The 21227-nt window shown below is 44.3% G+C and overlaps 1 protein-coding gene across 1 annotated transcript in view; it reads right to left on the minus strand.

The window, feature by feature from the left end:
• Positions 1 to 9146: 9146 nt before the first annotated feature.
• frem3 (Fras1 related extracellular matrix 3) overlaps positions 9147 to 21227 on the minus strand; it is a 417152-nt gene continuing 405071 nt past the window's right edge. Inside the window, exons 20-24 of the mRNA XM_041178465.1 lie at positions 18698 to 18832; positions 18349 to 18475; positions 15605 to 15792; positions 15353 to 15499; positions 9147 to 9683 (exon numbers count right to left, since the gene is read on the minus strand). Of these exons, the coding sequence (XP_041034399.1) occupies positions 9147 to 9683; positions 15353 to 15499; positions 15605 to 15792; positions 18349 to 18475; positions 18698 to 18832 (1134 nt within the window). The remainder of the gene's footprint in view (positions 9684 to 15352; positions 15500 to 15604; positions 15793 to 18348; positions 18476 to 18697; positions 18833 to 21227) is intronic.

The following is a 21227-nucleotide window of genomic DNA, read 5'->3' on the forward strand; positions in this document are numbered from 1 at the left end:
CTCTTTGTCCTTTTGTCTATGACATCTTTTGGCAATCACTGGCCCTCTATCCAGCTCTACCTGTCCCCTCCACCCCCCCTTAAACCAACTTATATTTCATCTCTTTTCTATTTTTCCTTAGTTCTGATGAAGAATCATTCGGACTTGAAATGTTAACTGTATCCCTTTCCGCAGATGCTTTCAGACCTGCTGAGTTTTTCCAGGTATCTTTGTTTTTGTTTTGCGTTCTCCTGCACTTATGGTTCTAAAAATAGGCTGTTATCTTGCCTCCTCAGTAGCTGTAATTTTTAGACCTCCCACTATTTAAAATAACCCAGAACGGAAGTTAATTCTATACACATGCATTTGTTTAATTTTCATTTCCTGGATGTTTAATTTAAAAAGCAAAATACGAAGATTGTTTCAGTTTTAAATAAAAAAACTTTTACTTAGAAAAATATTAAATAAAACTGCCCTGCTCTGTCTGTTGCTTATTGCATCTATCAGTTTGACAGCAGCCCTTCCAGTTTTGAATTCTTTTCTGTGTCTGAGAAGAAATATTGAACAAAACTCATGTTCAGCATGTCACTGAAATGGAGAAACACTTGTTTAAGCATGACTGTGGATATGACAACTTCTATCTGAATTATTACAATGATTCCAGACAACCGGCTACAAGCCTACAAGAAGAGTTAAGGTATACATCACTGACCCAGTTGGGAACTTTTAGGGTTAGTTTGAAAACATACAAGATGTAAGATTCATCTCAGGAGCTGGTGCAATAGCCAATCAGCAGCCCATTTACCTTCTGTCTTGATTTTCTTTTCTGTCAAATTTAATGGAAGAGAAAATCCATCAGGATGGAGGCATGGCTGCTGATTTACTATCACCATTTTTGTTGTACTGCCAAAGGCCAATTTCACCCTTGCAGATTCCAAGCCATCCTGAAGTGCTGGGCACGGTGAGTAACAGGAAGCTAGCGCTTCCTTCAGGAATGAGGAAAGAAGCTTCAGCATTATAATTCTTTCTTTGGTTCAGTAATCCTCTGGGCCCTGGGTAGTATGTACACTACATAAATGATGGACAAGAGAAGATCAACTGTCCCATCTATTGTCCCACACAGTCATGATGGCCCATCTATCACAATAAAGTTATTCCCTGCCTTTCATGAGCTGCATAATCACAGAATCACACAATGCAGAAGAGGCCTTTCAGCCCATCGAGTCTGCGCCAACATGTGAGAATCACCTGACCTACCTACCTCATCCCATTTACCAGCACTTGAACATAGCCTTGAATGTTATGATGTGCCAAGTGCTCATCCAGGTACTTTTTAAAGGATGTGAGGCAACCCGCCTCTACCACCCTCCCAGACAGTGCATTCCAGATCGTCACCACCTTCTGGGTAAAAAAGTTTTTCCTCACATCCCCTCTAAACCTCTTGCCCCTCACCTTGAACTTGTGTCCCCTTGTGACTGACCTTCAATGAAGGGGAACAGCTGCTCCCTATCCATGCCCTTTATAATCTTGTACTCCTTGATCAGGCAGCCCCTCAGTCTTCCCTGCTCCAACAAAAACAACCCAAGTCTATCCAGCCTCTATTCATAACTTAAATGTTTCATCCCAGGCAACATCCTGGTGAATCTCCTCTGCACCCCCTCCAGCATAATCACATCCTTCCTATAATGTGGCGCCCAGAACTGCACACAGTACCCCAGCTGTGGCCTCACCAAGGTTCTATACAACTCGAGCATGACCTCCCTACTTCTATAATCTATGCCTCGAATGACAAAGCAAGTGTCCCATGTGCCTTTTTCATCACCCCACTAACATGCGTCTCCACCTTCAGAGATCTGTAGACACATACACCAAGGTCCCTTTATTCCTCAGAACTTCCTAGTGCCATGCTGTTCATTGAATACCTCCTTGTCAAATTACTCCTTCCAACGTGTATCATCTCACACTTTTCAGGGTTAAATTCCATCTGCCACTTATCTGCCCATTTGACCATCCCATCAATATCTTCTTGTAGCCCCAGACACTCAACCTCACTGTTAACCGCCTAGCCAATCTTTGTGTCATCCGCAAACTTACTAAGCCTATCTCCCACATAGTCACCCATGCCATTTATATAAATGACAAAGAATAGGGGATCCCTGTGGTATGCCACTGGAGACCGGCTTCCAGTCACTAAAGCATGCCTCTGTCATTACTCTCTGTCTCCTACAGCTAAGACAATTTTGAATCCACCTTATCAAATTAACCTGTATCCCATGTGCATTTGCCTTCTTTATAAATCTCCCATGTGAGACCTTGTCAAAGGCTTTGCTGAAATCCATATAAACTACATCAACTGCACTACCCTCCTCTACACACCTGGTCACCTCCTCAAAAAAATTCAATCAAATTTGTTAGGCATGACTTCCCTCTGACAACGCCATGCTGACTATCTCTGATCAAATCTTGCCTTTCCAAGTGGAGATAGATTCTCTCCTTCAGAATTTTCTCCAATAGTTTCCCTACCACTGACGTGAGATTCACTGGTCTGCAGTTCCCTGGCTTATCACTACAACCCTTCTTAAATAGCGGAACCACATTAGCTATTCTCCAGTCCTCTGGCACTTCCCCCTTGGCCAGAGAGTAATTAAAAATTTGGGTCAGAGCCCCTACGATTTCCTCCCTTGCCTCCCTCAGCAGTCTGGGACATAAATCATCCAGACCTGGAGATTCGTCCACTTTTAAGCCTGCCAACACCTCCAATAGCTTGTCACTCCCTGTATCAATTTGCTCAAGAACCTCGCAATCTCTCTCCCCGAGTTTGATACCTTCATCCTTATTCTCTTGGGTGAAGAAGGATGTGAAGTATTTGTTCAACACTCTACCGATGTCCTCTGGCTCCACCCACAGCTTGCCCTCTTGATCCCTAATGGCCCCTACTCTTTCCCTGATTATCCTCTTCCCATTGATATACTTATAGAATATCTTGGGATTTTCCCTACTTTTACCAGGCAGAGCTTTCTCATATCCCCTCTTGGCTCTCCGAATTGCTTTCTTAAGCTCCACCCTATACGTTCTGCACTCCATTAATGCCTCTGCTGATTTGCTCCCTTTGTACCTGCTAAAAGCCTCTCTTTTCCTTCTCATCATATCCTGAATATCTCCGGTCATCCATGGTTCCCTGGGCTTGTTACTCCTTCCTATCATCCTGGAGGGAACATATTGAGCCTGTACCCTCCCCATTTCCTTTTTGAACACCCCCCACTGCTCTTCTATAGATTTCACCACAAGTAGCTGTTCCTAATCTACCTTGGCCAGATCTTGCCTTATTTTACTAAAATCAGCTCTCCCTAATCCAAAATATTTTTTTGCGACTTGTCGATTTCTTTGTCCATAACAAACATAAATTGTACCATGTTGTGGTCACTATCACTAAAATGCTCACCCACAACGACCACCTCAGCCACCTGTCCGGCTTCATTCCCCAGAATTAGGTCCAGCACTGCACCGTCCCTTGTTGGACCCTCTACATATTGGCCTAAAAAGTTCCCCTGTACACATTTCAAGAAATCCATTCCATCCAAGCCCTTAACACTATGTCTATCCCAATTAATGTTGGGAAAGTTGAAATCACCTAATATAATTACTCTATTGTTATTGTTTTTACACACCTCCGCAAATTGTGCACATATTTGCTCCTCAATTTCCCGCTGACTATCTGGGGGTCTATAATAAACACCTAACAATGTGTCTGCCCCTTTTTTATTCCTAAGCTCTACCCGCAAAGCTTCATTCGATGCCCCCTCCATGATATTATCTCTCCTTACTGCAGTAACTGACTCCTTAACTAATAATGCAATGTCTCCTCCTCTTTTACCCCCTCCCCTGTCTCACCTGAAGGTTCTATATCCCAGAACGTTGAGCTGCCAATCCTGTACCTCCCTCAACCATGTCTCTGTGATGGCTACTATATCACAATCCAAGTGTCAATCCTCACCCTTAACTCAACCATTTAACTGTAATACTCCTGGCATTAAAATAGATAGTCTCCTGGGATATAGGCTAAAAAACAATTTTTCCTGTCCCTGTAAGAAATCAAAACTGGTCCAGGACACCAGATTGGCTCTGATTTAAATTATAGGATATCTACAAAATGAGGCAGAAGATCAACCATGATTATATCAGATGACAGAGCAGGCTTGAGCAGTCTACTCCTGCTCCTATCCTTTACATTCTTATATTTTTATGATCTCAGCTATATTCAGAAAGAGGTCCAACTTTCTTTTGAAGTCATTTAGTGAATCAGCACAGATATGAGCCGAATATCTATTCTGTAAGGCCACTAGCAAGGTCCTCATACTGATCCCTGTAGAATACCAATGAGAACCAAACTCCAATCACATTCAAATCCCATTTCTGCCTGTGAGCATTCAGCTAGTCCTCACCCCACTGCAGTGAAATTACCATTAATTCCACAAGACTCTATTTTCCAGAGAAGCCTCTTGTGAGGTACCTTAACAAAAGCTTTCCGACATTGTCTTTGGTTTACCCTCCTCAACGATCCTGGAAACTTCTCAAATAAAAATTACTTCAAATTTCAAAGACATGACCTTGGTTTCTGTGATCTGTCCTATTTCCTTTCTCCCTGCAGGATCTGCAAGCGGTTCATATAAATCACAGTGTCACCTCCTTCTTGCAATTGTGGTATTTTAGTTACCTTCGTGTCCTTGCTGTCCTGATGGGTCACTCTGTTACGTTTGGAAGTGGCTGTACCATATTTGTGCCTCGGACAGCTGTTACTTGCTATTTTATTAGTGTGCGACTGCATTTACCTTCTCCTGACATGTGCCATATTCATTTGTATTGGCGTTTCCACCATGTACCATGTTATGTGCATTTTACACAAAAAGTTACAATGCAACAAAGTAATTTAACAAGCTGTAGGTCCAAAAGGATCTAAATTTTAAAATTGCCGAGAGCATTTTGTACTTGTGTGCTGGGCATGGCAAAATTAATGAGAGACTTTATTTAGGCAGCCATGCATAGGCCTTTCTTCAATATGGAAATGAAAGCCTAGCATCCATTTCAGGATCCATCCGTGGAATGCATTGGGTGCTGGGCCTGTTCCCCTCAGTTACCTGGTCCACAAGCCAGCAATCTTTAAAAGTACCACTGGAGGATACCACCAAACATGCACATTTTTCTTTCATGTTTAGCTTGCTGTGAGTTTTCCAGTAAAACTGTGGCCTGCTGCTAGCCCCATGCTCAGCCCACTGACACCGCCTTCTGTCACATGCCCTCTGCCACATACCCACTGTCACATGCCCACTGCCACATGCCCATTGTCACACACCCAGTCACACACCCACTGTCACATACCCACTGTCACATGCCCTTTGCCACATACCCTGTCACATGCCCACTGCCACTTGCCCACTGTCACATACCCTCTGCCAAACGCCCACTGTCGCACGCCCTCTGCCACATATTCTGTCACATGCCCACTGTCACACGCCCACTGCCACACACCCAGTCACATACCCTCTGCCACATGCCCTCTGTCACATGCCCACTGCCACACACCCACTGTCACATACCCTCTGCCACATGCCCTGTCACACGCCCGCTGCCATACTCCCACTGTCACACGCCCACTGCCACATACCCTCTGTCACACACCCACTGTCACATGCCCACTGTCACACACCTGCTGCCATACTCCCACTGTCACATGCCCACTGCCACACACCCACTGTCACATGCCGTCTGCCACACGCCCATTGTCACACGCCCTCTGCCACATACCCTCTGTCACATGTCCACTGTCACACGCCCGCTGCCATACTCCCACTGTCACACACCCACTGCCACATACCCTCTGTCACACACCCAGTCATATGCCCACTGCCACATACCATCTGCCACACGCCCACTGTCACATGCCCAGTCACACACCCACTGCTACATGCCCACTGTCACACACCCGCTGCCACATGCCCACTGCCACATGCCCACTGTCACACACCTGCTGCCACATACCCACTGCCACACACCCACTTTCACATGCCCATTGCCACATACCATCTGCCACATGCCCACTGTTACACGCCCCCTGCCACCTGCCCTCTGCCACATACCCTCTGTCACCTGCCCACTGCCACCTGCCCACTGCCACACACCCACTGTCACACGCTCACTGCCACAATGCACTTTGCCACATGCCCTCTGTCATATGCCCACTGTCACATGCCCACTGCCACACGCCCGCTGCCATACTCCCACTGCCACACGCCCACTGTCACACGCTCACACTGCGGTGAGGCAAGTAAGCTAAATTAGATTGGGCGAGCTGCCACTAGAGGAGCGACATATGCCAGCAGCTTGTTCCAATTATTACACTGAGACCCAAGGACCAGTTTAGGATTGGCCTTAGGCCCTCTTGTTTGGGCACATGCTTGGAACCACTGCACCAAGTTATGCATCTGAAAACAGGCCATAACAAATTTAGTGCCCAAAGTTCTCAGTAATGAAAGATTTGTGACAGAAGGAACTGTGCTCTCCCCAAAACTGGAGCTCTAACTGTCTAAACCACAGCCCCCATTTTACAGCTTCACAATACTTTGGCAAAATCCCACATTAGGATACTCTTTGCAGAATATGTGGAGCTGAAGTTGGGACTGTAAAGTTGAGAGGTAATACAGCTCAACTGAGTCACAAATATTTACCCAAATAAACAGAAGCACGAGACAGATTTTTAGTTATGAAAGCTACTGTATTATTGTTTTTAAAAAGAAATTCAGCAAAGTCTGTCACTTAATTAATCAGAATGCACACAGTTAGAGCTCATGATAACAACACCTGCTTTCTGGTATCTGTTCTCTGTCAGATGCTAACTGACCAGCTGTGTATGTCCAGTGTTTTGTAGTTCAGTTTTCCAGTACTGGTGGTTATTCTTTATAATGCCATTCTCACATGTTCCCTGAATCTGGTTAAAGCTCAGATAAAGTCAACAAGGGGACCCAAGTCTCAAAGACTCAGATGATAAGAGCTCCTTTCCTGTGTTTCTGGGCTTTGACAGTACTTGCCTGTTCCTATGTTAAAATGTAGCTTCAGATAAAAAGGCCACAAAATTAGTCACTGGTTCAAAGTGACTGCATTAAGTGAAATTCTGTTTTTTATTACAAAGGATTCCAGGATATTTACTAGATTCAAATTCCATAAATTCATCTGTTTATAGCTAGGCTCAGAGGCTTCAATTCACTGAATAAGTAGAATTTACTTATGGGGGATGGTGTTCCATAATAACATTCATTTTTGAGTAAAAACCTCAAATAATTTCTGAAAAGTGGGATGACATTTACCTTTTCTGATTTCCAGAATCAAAAATCTGCTGCTCTTGTTACTACAGTGACAATATACAATGTTGAGGTAATAATGTCATAACATCAAACTGAATATATAAGATTGTCCATATCCTCTAATGTAATACAATTTAGAAGTGCTATACATTCACTGAATGTACATATCAACAGTTGTTATAATTAACAAAGAAAGTCATTCAAGTGTTGTTTATACTCAGAGATTCCCACCAAATGCAGGACTTCAAAATCCTACTATAAAGCACCATCATGTATAGAGATTTAACAACCTGTTTCAATAATATACCAGTTTAAAAGAAAGCAAAGCATTAACAGGATTTGTGCGTAAGGACAAAGAAGCGGCACAATTCACATATTCTCAGCATTTAGCAGCTGCACTTAACTCATGTTACCAAAAAAGCCACAAAGGAAAGTGACTAAGAACATAATGGCATGAGATACATTCTGAAACAGTCAGCTCTTAAAAGACCCACAGTAAAACAGTCTCTGTGTGCATCCTACAAGTGTCTGGAATTAAATGTGAAGATCTTCCTGCTCCACAAGAGCAGGAGCTGACTCGATTTCACCAAAGAGCATAAAGATTTGTCAAATAAATCAGGGAAGGGTATTACAGTTAATATTTTAAATGGGTCCAAGAGGCATGTCAATGTATTTTGGAAGGAAGGAAAGGGTTGAAAATTATGCTGAGAAGATGGGTGAATGAGATTGAGAGAAGAAGGAATAAGGGGTATGTTGAGAAGGTTGGTAAATGGCATTGAGAAGTAAGGAACTGACCATATGAGAAAGTACATAGGTGAGCGTAAGAAGATAGATGAAGTTGCAGGGGAAATGACTTGAGGGATAAGGTGAGAAGGTGGGTATGTAATGTTGAGGCCTACCAAAAAGGGAAAGGCTGGTTGAGCAAAATGGCCTCTTCCTATTCTAAAAAATGTTATATCCTCATGATTTCCATTGTTTTGTAATCTACAGGCACTAAATCAGGAAGTATATGGCATCACAAACATACATTTACAATAGTTTAAAGTTTATCCACAGGAATCACACACCAGGCCTCTTCAAGCCTGTCAGGGTGTGTTTTAAACCTCCTGTCAGTTCTGGTTAGCTTATTCTTGTGTTCACCCTCATCTGATCACTTCTGAATTTCATAACAATATATAATCCTAAGCATTCACAGCTATCCCAAGAAGAGATATTAAAGTAAAATGATTCAAAAAAGAAGCAAAGCACAAAAACAAGCTAAAATTTGCACAAGTAATACAAGCATTACAATACATATGAATAACCATTATTAAGAATTCAAGGTTCACGTATTAAGAACTAAAAGGGAACAGAAATCATTATAATCCCTTTAAAAGAGCACCAGGCTGCTAGGTATAAATTGTGCCACATGTTTCAAGGCATCAATTCGGCCATAAAAGGGATGGCATTCAGCCCCACCAATAAGTGGGTATAATCAGCTTCAAATATTGGAAACCAACAGCTATGTGTAAAAAAAAAGTCAGAGGGTACAATCTCACAGTGCTACACTCTATAAGGGATGCTACCTTTCAATCATAAATAACTTGTTCAAATTCAAAGCTTGTAAGTTAATTCCTTGCCGTTTGTGCCAGATGCACCTTGACAAGATTTTTACAGGCTTTGCTCCTCAAGTCTCATGGGAGAAAAGTAAAACAATTATTTGCCGGGTGTTGCTCCAAGTGTTCATGCAAGGCACTGTGGGATAAGGCACTGAGATTTTTCTCATTTCTAGCCAGTTTTTTGTACAAGACACAGTGACAGCTCTCAGCACTGTTAGACCTCCGAACTATCACTATTGTAGCTTTGCCCTGTGGTCATTGTTTCATTGCTGCCAGCCCGTTTCTCGTTTGACGACTGCTTCCCACTGGCGGTGCTGTTCCTGCGCTTCAACAACAGAAAGATTATGACGGCCATACAGACTAAGAGCAGCAGACCCCCAGCTCCGCCTACCATGGGGAGGATGCCACCTTCAGACTCCTCACTGGTAGTGGGCTGAAGTGGTTTCTGGTACCGTTCACCGCTGGGCAGGTAGTCCTTCTGGGTGATGATGATTTTATTGGCACGGTCCAGTGCTATATGCTGGATATTAGTGCCTCGGCTATTCTCTGCTCCAATATCCTGGACAAGATCCGGTTCCCTCGGTGCTGATCGTTTACTTCGGCTGAATACCAGGCTGTTGGAAAGGCTTCCTGTGGAGGGCACTGAATGATGCAGAAACTCCACACTTCGCTTGCCAATTCCTCTACTGGAATTCTCTTTGGAACGGACAGTGTAAATAACATGGACATACCACTCTCGGCCAGCAGCCACCTGGAAGAGGATTAGAAAAGCACAGTTTGATTAGGTAAATTAGCTTTATCTTTATGGTGAATTGAGTAAGTTAGATGAACTATAAGCATTTCTAAAAGATGTCATATGCTTTTGGTGAAGTCGGAAGTTTCACCCTCATGTCTTTCGAGATTTTTTCCATTATGCATTCTACCAACTCATTTCATTTCCTGCAGGGAGCCTCTGCAATGACTCTCCCTGCTGCCTACAGAATAGGTTCTATTTGGCTTCCAGAGTATGTATAAAATCTTATTCAGCATTATTAATTCTTAACTGGTTGCTTTCCATGCTTTCAACAATATAGAGCTTGTTTGATTATAATATCTTTCAAGCTGCCAACACCCTCTGTCTATACCCAATCTCAGTTTCAATAGACATACATATTAACTGCTCCTTACAGAGGCTGATCAAGATACATTAATTGCTGGGAGCCATTATGCCATACTACACTGTGGGATAAAACATCGTCCCAATCTCTAGCTTCAATAGAGCTCTATCAATTTTATTTTCTTGTAACCTGTATTTTCAGCCTTCTGAATCACATGGACAGAGTGAAGGAATGGGACTGATTGGATTGCTCTACAGAGAGCCAGCATGGACTCAACTGAATGAATGGCCTCCTTCTGTGCCATAATGACTCTGTGACATCTGCTCTCCTTGTAATTTATTTCATTGAGCACATGCTCAATTCCTTCAATATTCTTATCCTTTCCACTTTTTCTGAATCCTCTCAGGAACATCAGTATTGTGTTGAAGGCAGGTATCTAAGTCTACAACAATTGTAAAAGGCACTCCTGGGCCATCCGAGGACAAGTCATTCCACTGCCCTGTGAGGTTATCAGGCTAAGGTGAGTTGCCTGATGTCACTTGAAGTGCTTTCTCTACATTGGGAGGCTTTGGGCAGAGTCCTCCCAGAATTACACAAAGTGTGGTAGCGGTATTGAAAAAAGATCTTGTAACCGCCGGCCACAATGGCGGAATTTTGAGCCAAATCGTCCCCTTCCTGTCTCATTAATTATGCAGTGACTGGAAACATGGTGGAACACTGGCGGGTGGCCTCTGATTTGCCTGCCGTGCCGATACCTCACCACTTCCTCATGCCTAGTACCATATTTGAACAGCAACCGTGCACCCACTTCTCAATGCTTGCAGCCCAGGACTGCTCCTGTGAAGACATGGTCCCAAAAGCCAGGAAGAGTGCACCCCTCTGATTCGGTGATGCATCCCTGGGATGCCTTCCAGACACCGTTGGAGGCCTGCCGCGATGTCCTCTATCCCCGCTCTGGCCGCAAGAGGCCCATCAGTCTCACCGCTCTGGCTTGGGAGGCGGTGGCAGAGGTGGTCAGTGCTAATGCTACACACAAGACATTGGCCATCCAGTGCAGAAAATGAATGAATGATCTCATCCATGCAGCCAGGGTAAGTCAACCATCTCATCAATCTCAACTTACCCACTCACAAGCCCATCACACATTCACTGGCATCTCACTCACTGCCAACTCACACACACACTCACATCTCCATCTGGCCTCATCTCCTCCGGAGATCGCAGCCTCATCTCGTCCATGGCTCTACTCAGCACACCCACGCCTGGCAACCTTCTCAGTGGGCCTGGCAGGCACCTTGCCCACATTCTGTCTACGTGTAGGACAAGAAAGCGCACAATTACCGGGTGAGGTCCCAAACCTGGGGGGTGGAATGCCAGACATCAAGGTTCTCACTCTGTTTGAAAGTCAAGCGTTGGAACTGGCCAGTGAGAACGTGCACAGTTCCTGTGGTGACGGTGAACATTCACGTGAGGATCCTGCACCACACCATCCCTTTCTCAACGCCACTCTTGAGCCCACTGTTCTGTACACACCCATACCTGCTAAGGATGTAGGAGTCGTGGACACTCCCTGGAAATTGTACGCAGACCTGTAGGATGTGTTTATGTGTTTGTGGTGGTTGCACACCAGCTGAACATTCAGTAAGTGGTAGCCCTTGAGGTTGACATAGTTGACTGCTTGTTGCCATGGAAATCTAAGCGCCATGTGAGTGCAGTTGATGGAACCCTACACCTGAGGAAAACCAGAGATCTGCAAAATCCCAGTGCTCTTGCTTCCTGGTATTCCTGATCCCAGAAGAAATGCACAAAGTTGTGTGCCTTCGCGAAGATAGAATCCATGACCTCCTGGATACACTTGTATGTGGAGGATTATAAGATCCTGCACAGATCACCTGTGGAGCCCTGGAAGGAGCCACTGGTGTAAAAATTAAGCGCCACGGTCACTTTATAGCCACTGGCAGTGGATGCCCTCCATGTCCCCATGGCACCAAATCCTGCAGCAGGTGGCATATGTGACTGACCAGTTCCCTAGACATGCGCAGTCTTCGGCAACACTGGTTCTCAGTCATCTGCAGGAATGGCAGGAGCCATCTATAGACCCTGGATCTAGCCAGGCACCTAAGGGCAATGGCTCTACTCAGCACACCCACGCCTGGCAACCTTCTCAGTGGGCCTGGCAGGCACCTTGCCCACATTCTGTCTACGTGTAGGACAAGAAAGCGCACAATTACCGGGTGAGGTCCCAAACCTGGGGGGTGGAATGCCAGACATCAAGGTTCTCACTCTGTTTGAAAGTCAAGCGTTGGAACTGGCCAGTGAGAACGTGCACAGTTCCTGTGGTGACGGTGAACATTCACGTGAGGATCTTCAGCTGTGTGCGCAGCAGGCCCTGCCCCATCTTTATGTTGTAGCAGGTGCTCCTCCCTTTGCTGAGCCAGGTGCCTCTGCCACACTCTCCATCTTCTCTTCTCCATGATCCTGATGTTCTCCTCCTGCAGGATCAAAGAGAGAGACCCGTGGGTTAGCATAGGTGACCTAAGAACCTCCCTTGGTTCAGTCAGAAGGCTCTTTCACACATTCTAGAGAGTGCTGGCCATCACTTGCATGGTGCACTCATTGGCTGACTGAAACCCCACCCACCTCCGCCCCACTCCATCTGACTGATTGACAGCAGCATTGACCATTGGACTGCACGCTGTGCTCTCAGCTCAGGCACAGGCATTCTCCTAACCCACATGGAAAGGCCCCACTGTTAGCTTGAACCGTGGAGAGGTAGGTCCAAACCTTAATAATGACATTGCAAGGGGCTGTGAGTGCCCCCACCGGTGACTGCTCCATGGCAACTTAACGCAAGGTGATTCTACAACTTGCCCAGTTGAATATTGTTCTGTAATCCCCTAAAATGCACACTAATTTGGAGTTTGTCCCAAGGGGTGAACAGTTACGGAGAATTTGGTGGCACCTTCATGCTTTTGCGTTACGTGAATGGGCAGAAAAGCTTCAGAGGCCCCACTCCAATCAAGTCAATGGAGCTGCTGCTGAACGGTCTCAGCTGTGGAAGAATACTCACTTTTGACAAACTTTTCCAAGTGTGTGGTCACTTCCTTCATCCTCATCCCCCCCCACTCCACCACCCTGGCATGTACTTGTGTACTGCCTTCAGTCTGTGCTGTCTTGCACACCCGCCTCCTCCACCCCTGGCCCCACCCACACTGGAGCCCTCACCTGGCACCGTACTGAATGCCAGACATGGAAAAGCAACTTGCCTGCACCCCCCCACCACCGCCACCCCCCTCACCCAACCAAATGGGTGACACCTGCTCCTTGATGTCCTATGGGCGATGCTTGCGAGCGCTGAAGGTTGTGTGCACTCACCTCCAGGTTCCCCTCGAGGTCCAGCTCACCAGGCGCACATCTTTTAAGGGCAGGCGTGAAGCATGCCATCCTGAAGTCACACCAACATGGGCAGTAAATTTGAACTGGGAGGATGATTCCGTCGTAGAAGCACAATAATGAGATGTAAATGCATTGAAATTAAGTTCCAATGTTGGATGACAGGCAGAGCGGACAGTCAGAAACTGGTTTCACAGTGGCGCAAAACAGGTTTTTGGCCTTCTCACCATATTGTCCACTTATGCCCACCATGATGCCCGCCACAAACGGGACCGGACGATTCCACTCTTTGAGTTGATCTTTTCAGCGAATGGTCAATAATTATAGCCAGGCCTTTCAATAGATTTTTCCGAATGGGCAGCCCATCATTTTGTATAACATTACACATCAAATAAACAGGTTTAAAAATCAACTTCCTGAACAGTGGGGTACCGCACAGGTGTACTAAGACAGGTTTTAAAATGGTTCCAGGTTTGGTAATAGGTATTATTTGTCAATCACTGCTGCACTGATCAGGAGATTTTTGCATCAGGAATGTTTACCATTTTAAAAGCTATATTTTTCTTTGTGAGTTATACAATTTATATCTTACCCTCTTCCTCTATGTAATTTCCAAGAATTCCACGAACCCTATTGTGAATCTGACCACTTGAGAGCTGCTTTGATGATGCCTTCACTGTTCAGCATCTCTCTGCACAGCGACTCAGTTGGCTGAATTTTAACCTAAAGTAATGACTGAGTTTGAGCCAAGTTGGAGGTGGGAATTAAAATCTAAAAGTTCTGTTTCCTGATCCAAATCCACCTCCTACCTGCCTTTCTTCAACTTTAACCAAGGCTGGAATTGGGTGGACAGCCAAGCAGCTTCAAGGGTGATTTGAAAGTTTAAATAAGGTAATGAGGTTGAGAACTTCATTATCATTCAGGATTTCAACTCTAACTCTGCTCAGCCGCGTTTCCTAAGTGGAAAGTTGACTGAGACGACGACCTGGTGGATTCAGAAAGTGTGTCTTCATTCCGGCCTCCTGGATCCAGGTGTCTGCCTCAGGAGCTACCACAATCGGGCCCCCCAGCTGACTTTCTAACCTGAGGTATCCGACAGCACCACGAGTCCCCTGATTTCATGCCCAGACCACCAGGCCCTGAATCTCCACTCAAATTGAGGCCTCCGATATGCCCTGACCAGCCTCCAAACTCTGATCCACTCCTGCGCCCCCAGGGTATTTCCCATACTACTGAGGTCTGTGATCACCTCCAATCACAAGGCCTCTGATACCCACCGTCTCAGACCCCCCAACCTACCCCTTCAGATTGGCAGCCCACCCTAACAATAAACCACCATCCTATCCTTCAGATTGACCCCCTCCTCTCCCCGATCAAACCCGCCCCGCCCCCATAATCAATGTCCCCTTCCCCCCTTCAACTTATCCCGCCCTTTCAATGAACAGCCCTCCCTCCCAGACTTGACCCGGCCACGTACCTGGTATAGAGTTACTTTCTACTGTGGCCTTCACTGACAAACTCCCAGCCCGACTGGAGGACCAGCCTGTCAATCAGTGACATAGCTGACACGCTGTGGAGTTAAAACTTCACAGCATGTGCAGAACCCTGAATTGTAGCTCCTAGCGAGTTAGATAAGCAAGACTCCTGCCAGTGTATGGGGGATTGTAGCAGTAAACTTGAACTGCTTCATGTCACAGCACTGCACAGCGTTACTTCCAGCATGCTGCATCACTGCAAAGTTCCTTCATTTTAAGGGAAACGGCATTGCAAGACAGGATAAGAAGATCATTTCTCTTTGAACAAGTTGGAATAATGTGCCAAAATAAACCTATGCAAATTGTCCAACCCCTCATTCCAAAAAAATGGCATTCACAGCTTAAAAGTAAACTTAAGCCCAAAAGAAATGCAGGGGTTAATATCAAAGATTCACCTGGAAAAGTGGAGCAGAAGCGAAGCTGAAACCATCAGACCCCAGCTGTTTCACAAGTGGTAATGCATCTGGCACATCAATAGCCAACCTGGCATCAAAGGGAACATTACCAAAGGCTGGAGCTTGGGACTCAGGCTGAGCTTTGTCCTGAGGAGAGAAGGAGAATTTGTGCTGATGTATGACTAATTTTGAATAAGCAACTTGAATTATATTTCCATTTTTCTTCCCTATAACTGACAGAATCCAACATACCAGAATCTTAAACCTGTACAATAAAGATGTGGAATCAGCCAGACAACCAAATTCATGATTTGTTGGACTGTATTTGGGAACGTATCCATCCGCACCAGTACATAGGAAAACCTTCTCAATGTTGCAGACAAAAGAATCTCCCAAATTCTGGACTGGGTCCACCATGACACGTCCATAAATGAGTGAACCTGAACAGAAAGATCACGGAAGACATCAGAATAGAAATAAAACATCTATAGGTGTTTAAAGAACACAAGAAGGCCATTAAGCCCTTTGCATCTGTGCAAGCCTTTTTTCGAGCAATTCAAAACTAATTTGGCTGTATTGTTTTCTCCCCACTGCACTGCATTTCATCCTGGTTTATTCTTTGCATATTTTGGAGACTGAGACCATGCCTCTTTTAGAAAAAAGCTCAATAAGAATTGAAGCTAATTTAGATGCTTACTATACAAATATATCTACAGCTCCAATGCCCTTCCCTATAATGGGTGTCTAAAACTGCACACAGTACTCTGAGGATTAACTGTTCTCTTGCACAATTTTATCCCAAACTCTCTGCTCAGTTCCATGAAAATTATAAGACATCTTTTACATGGGAGGAGGGAAACAAGGAGAGAACATCAGACAATATTGGCTATAGTAAAATAACTTACAATTTCAGGAGAAAGTATGTAAAAAAAAACCCAATTAGCTGTAAGGAAAGGGTTAATGGATTGGCTGCAAGTTCAAAGTAATGTTTGTTATGCGATACATGCTAATTACATCAATACTTGTTGCAGTGATAGTGCTGAATTGAACAGGACAATTTGAATTGAATAGAATTGATAATCACAGTAAATTGGTTGGATCAGCTGAGGAAAGTGAGCCAGGACAAGTCCTTGTACACTATGGCTAAACCAGTGGAAGATAACTTGGCAATATGCTAACCAAGCAGCAGCCAATCATGCACCCAACAAAATAATTTGCATGTAGAAGAAGGTTTTGTGTCAGCTCTTTCAAAAACTGTGTTCTGTATGTAAACTCCTGAAAAGTCCCACATAGGAGCACACAAGAAAGAAAATAGAAGATACGTATTGATAGGCAGAGTCTTGGTGAACTAAAGAGGAAGATCTTGGTTAAAGATCACTCATACTTATGACCTACAGTCATCTCAGAGTGACCACCTGAGGGGTAACTGTATAATTTAATTGAAACGATTTATTTAAAATTCTCAGTGAAGGTGTTGGATGTAGTGTGAGGTTTTGTGAATTGTAACTCTCGGTCTCAGAATTTAAGAAAGAGGTAAAATCACCTACACTGCTGAACATTGTTGCTGTCGGCAGCTGTCTCTCGATTCGAAGATGACATCTACTCAGCGTTGCAAGTTCCTGACATGGGTCTTCATGTGACTGAACTGGATGATTTCTCAAGCTGCAGATCCTTGGGCCAATGGGGCAGAGTGTCCCATTAGATAGTGCTGAAACCATCAGTTAGAGCTGAGTAATGTGGCCTCACTTTGGATGTGCAAGTCTGCTCTGCCTGGGGTAATTCTGTCAAACTTGAATGCTAACCATTTTCGGGTTAAATCCAACTCCATCCATCCCGAGAAAAGAAATGACCTAGCTCATACTGCTGGCTGGCTATGGGACGTTGAGGAACAAAACATATATTTGATGATATGGAAGCTTTGAAACCCTTTCAACATGCAGGTGGATGTAGATGTGAATGTTTTAGTTTGACAGGCAATATGATCGGCGCAGGCTTGGAGGATCGACGGGCTTGTTCCTGTGCTGTACTTTGCTTTGCTCTTTGTTCTTGTTCTAGATTTAAATCTCTGTAATCTGGCATCTCACCTAATTATGATTTAGAATGAATCAGGTTAGGGTTCCACTTTAACATGTTAGTTGGAACATCGCAGAACATTGAACCAGGTATATTGTTGGAAACTAATGAAATGCAGATCCTTTTTAGGTGAGATAGCATTCCACCATCTTTAGTTAGCTTTTCCCAATCCTGGCCTACACACAGTTCATGCAATATGAGAATGACTGACCCTCTTCTATTAAAATACATTTCAATTGTTTCTGCGTCAGAATGGGACAATCAGTAGCTCATTCTCCCTTCAATTTATTCATTCTAATTGTGGATATGTGTCTGGGCTTCTAGACCAGTGAGCCAAAGTTTGGGGAATCATGGATACAAATCCACATCCCAACATGCCATATTCCATAGTATAAATTCCCAAATCTGTGTTTGCCAAACCTCCACCTGCTGCAACCATTCAATGTGATACAGTGCAGGAACTCCTAAAAACATTTTTTTACCATCTACTTTGTTTGCGGGCAGCATAACCATCAGACTGAGGAGCACCGGCATTATCAGTCATGAAAATACAATCTCTCAGATCTAATCTGTTCATTTACAAAAGGATATCAGGCATACAGAACATATCAGGTCTGTATGGATGACTCTGCTATAATGGACTGCGCTGTAAACATGATACGCTCCATACCAGTGCGCTAATCAGAAATAATCATCTCTTTCCTGATAGTATCAATGGTGTGTAGGGAGGTCTCACTAGCTGTATGGAGGTCTCACTAGCCATGTGGATGTACCTACACCACATAGTCTACAGCATTTCAAGAAGGCAGCTCACCACCACCTTCTTAAGGGAAACTAGGGATGGGCAATAAATGCTGGCCCAGCCAGCGAAGCCCACACCCCGTGAATGAATAACAAAATTTATATCGCATGTGCTAGCAAACCTTCAGAAAATGCAACATCCGTTCCTTCTCCAAATCCCATTGAACCATCAGACAGCCAGAGTTCTCTCTTCGACAATAGGACCATCTGGGTGTTCAGGCTAAACTCAGTAGCCACAGGGTCGCTCACCTATTACAAAGAATAAGAACAGTGAACAGAAGCGATTAGGTTCTGCCATGGTTATATTGTACTCTCTTATCTTAATTACTTTATTTAATTATATTCTACAAAATACTACATCACAATTTCTATTAATGATATGAGGTTATGATATTATACACTATACTATATACACTATATTATACATACTAAAGAACCTACAGACAAAAGTCTGCAGGTATTCTACCACACCTGCTGGAATCGAATATCCAGATCAAATGTAATGGGTTCTCGTGGGTTACAGACAATTGGCAGATTGTACTCCTGGTTCGGTGCTGAGCTGCAGGGGATAAGTTTCACTGTATATGTACCTGAATAATCCCTGATCTAGAGACAAAAAAGACAAAGATACATGTGGATAGTGAGAATAGTAAAGTTACATGCTGGGAGCATAAAACTTGTTAACACTGGTTCAAATGCACGTGTCTAGTGTAGAATTTTAAATGATTACTGCAGCTGCAGTCACTTTAGTGGTTTGCTGTAGAATGCCGGATGTGAAACCCCAGAATAATTGGAAAGACAAACAGATACAATAATGGACTGTAGGGACTTTCTTGTCAGATGGTCTACCTCCTCTGTAATTATTTTGGAATATTGAATCTCAAGGCTAATGCAAGTTCCAGCCTTGCCATCCTTTTCCCAGTTGTGGCACTCTGAGTCAGAAGGCTGGGGCTCACCCTCACTTCAGCGGCAAGAGCATGTAACCTAGGCTAACACTTTAGTGTAGTACAGTGGAAGTGCTGCACTGCTGAAGGTGTAATCTTTCTGATGAGATGTTGACTGTCCTCTCATTGGGTGTAAAAGATCATGATGACAATATCTGAAGAAGAGCAAGGGGGTTCACCCTGGTGAAGCTGTTAATATTTATCCCTCAATCAACAGCACTAAAACTGAGTATCTGATTATTGCTGTTTGTGACATTTTGCTAGGTCCAAATTGTCTTCCATGTTTTCCTACATTGAAACAATGACACTTCATTGGCTGTGAAATACTTTTGGATGTCCTGAAGATATGAAATGTGTCAAATAAAAATCAGTTCATTCTTTTGACAGAAATTTCAAATTCATTGCTTTAATTGGGAGAACTTAAGCAATTCTGAGACCAGCCACAAGATGGAGCACTTTCTTTAAATGACGGGATCAATCGTTAAGGCCACTGATACAATTTTCACAGAAAAATACAGGAAATCGCAGGTTATGCTCCCTGAAAGATGAACTCAATTCCCAGCAAGTCCTGTAATCTCTTAATTTAAAATAGAACATGTCCCAGTCAGTATGAACCAGGAAACATTTCTCAAGTTGTAATTTAGATTAACATTTAGAATTTGAATTAGAACTTCAAAATTGCAAACGAAAGTGTAAGTTATTTAAGATACCTATTTTAGAGAAACTGCCTGTCAGTAGCAGTGGCAGTCAACTGTCAATTATCTGAAAATGGTTGCCTGAATAAGTGTCAGTGTAGCAGGCAGTTGTAACTTGGTGTGAGTCATAAGCTCTCTATATAAGTAGACTGTGTGCTGTGACACAGAGTGAAGCACAGTGTGACCAGGGAACTCAGTGCTTCACAAATCAAGTGCTCAAGCCAGGAATTTGGTGCAAGAGAGAATTCAGTGCAGAGGAAAGGAGGTGTTGCTTTTTATTCTTGTCTTAATTTCTGGAGTTGATGAGTGTTCTTTCATATCCAAGCCAGGGGACTAACTTGCCTTAACTTTATTAGTAACTAGTTAAGTAATCCAATAAATAAATAGGGATAGACAAACATGGCAGGGCGGGTCATATGCCTTGAGTTTGTGGGAGCTTTTGGAGAATGGTGCAATACCAGGCAACCATCTCTGTGGAACTTCAGCTCAGAGCAGCTTCAGCTCAGCTGCTGAGCTGGAGTCTGAGCTGCAGACATTAAGGGCATCAGGGAGGGGGAGAATTACCTGGACACTTTGTTCCAGGAGGCAGTCAGGCCCCTTAGATTATGTATTAGTTTAGGGTTGCTCAATGGTCAAAGACAGGAGGTTGTGACTTTGGGCACAATTTTGCCATTGTCGAGTGGGCACAGCGGGCAGGCTCGGGAGTGGCTGAGAAACAGACCGCCTCCTGCGATCAGGCCCTGACTGTGATCTCACGCTGGGTGTCCAATAAACGGTCAGCCAGCGTGAAACGCGCGCTGCAGCGCTGCCGGGGTGGGGGCGGGAGGAGCACGAGCGCTGAAGTTCACACATACACACGGGTGGGGGCAGTAAAAGATCCCTGAGGCACAGAGCTGCTTCAGGGAGCTGAAGATTTTTAATAAAAATAAAGATTTTTAAAATAATGAAAACATGTCCCATCATGTGACCCAGTCACGTGAGCAGGGACATGTTACATGTGAGTGTATAAAGTATTTTTAAAAATCACTGGTTGAAACCTCATCCCGCTCATGGATGAGGTTTTGCCAAAAATGCAAAGGCCACTTGGCATTTTCGCCTGCCCAGCAACCGAACGGTTGGATGGGTAGCAAAAAGTTCCATTCAATCAGTTAATTAAGGGCCCTAATAGGCCACTCAATCGTTGGTGGGCACGCTGCTGACTCACACGCACGCCCGCTGACCAAAATATTGTGCGTCATTTTACGCTCGAGCATGTTGGGTGCATGCCTACACAGAGAGAAAAATTCAGGCCTATGAGTTAGGCAGGTATAGGGACTCAGGATGTAGCGATGGAGGAACTTTGGCCCTTGACTTTGACCAGCA

The sequence above is a fragment of the Carcharodon carcharias genome, chromosome 1 (assembly GCF_017639515.1).
Source record: "Carcharodon carcharias isolate sCarCar2 chromosome 1, sCarCar2.pri, whole genome shotgun sequence".
NCBI lineage: Eukaryota > Metazoa > Chordata > Chondrichthyes > Lamniformes > Lamnidae > Carcharodon > Carcharodon carcharias.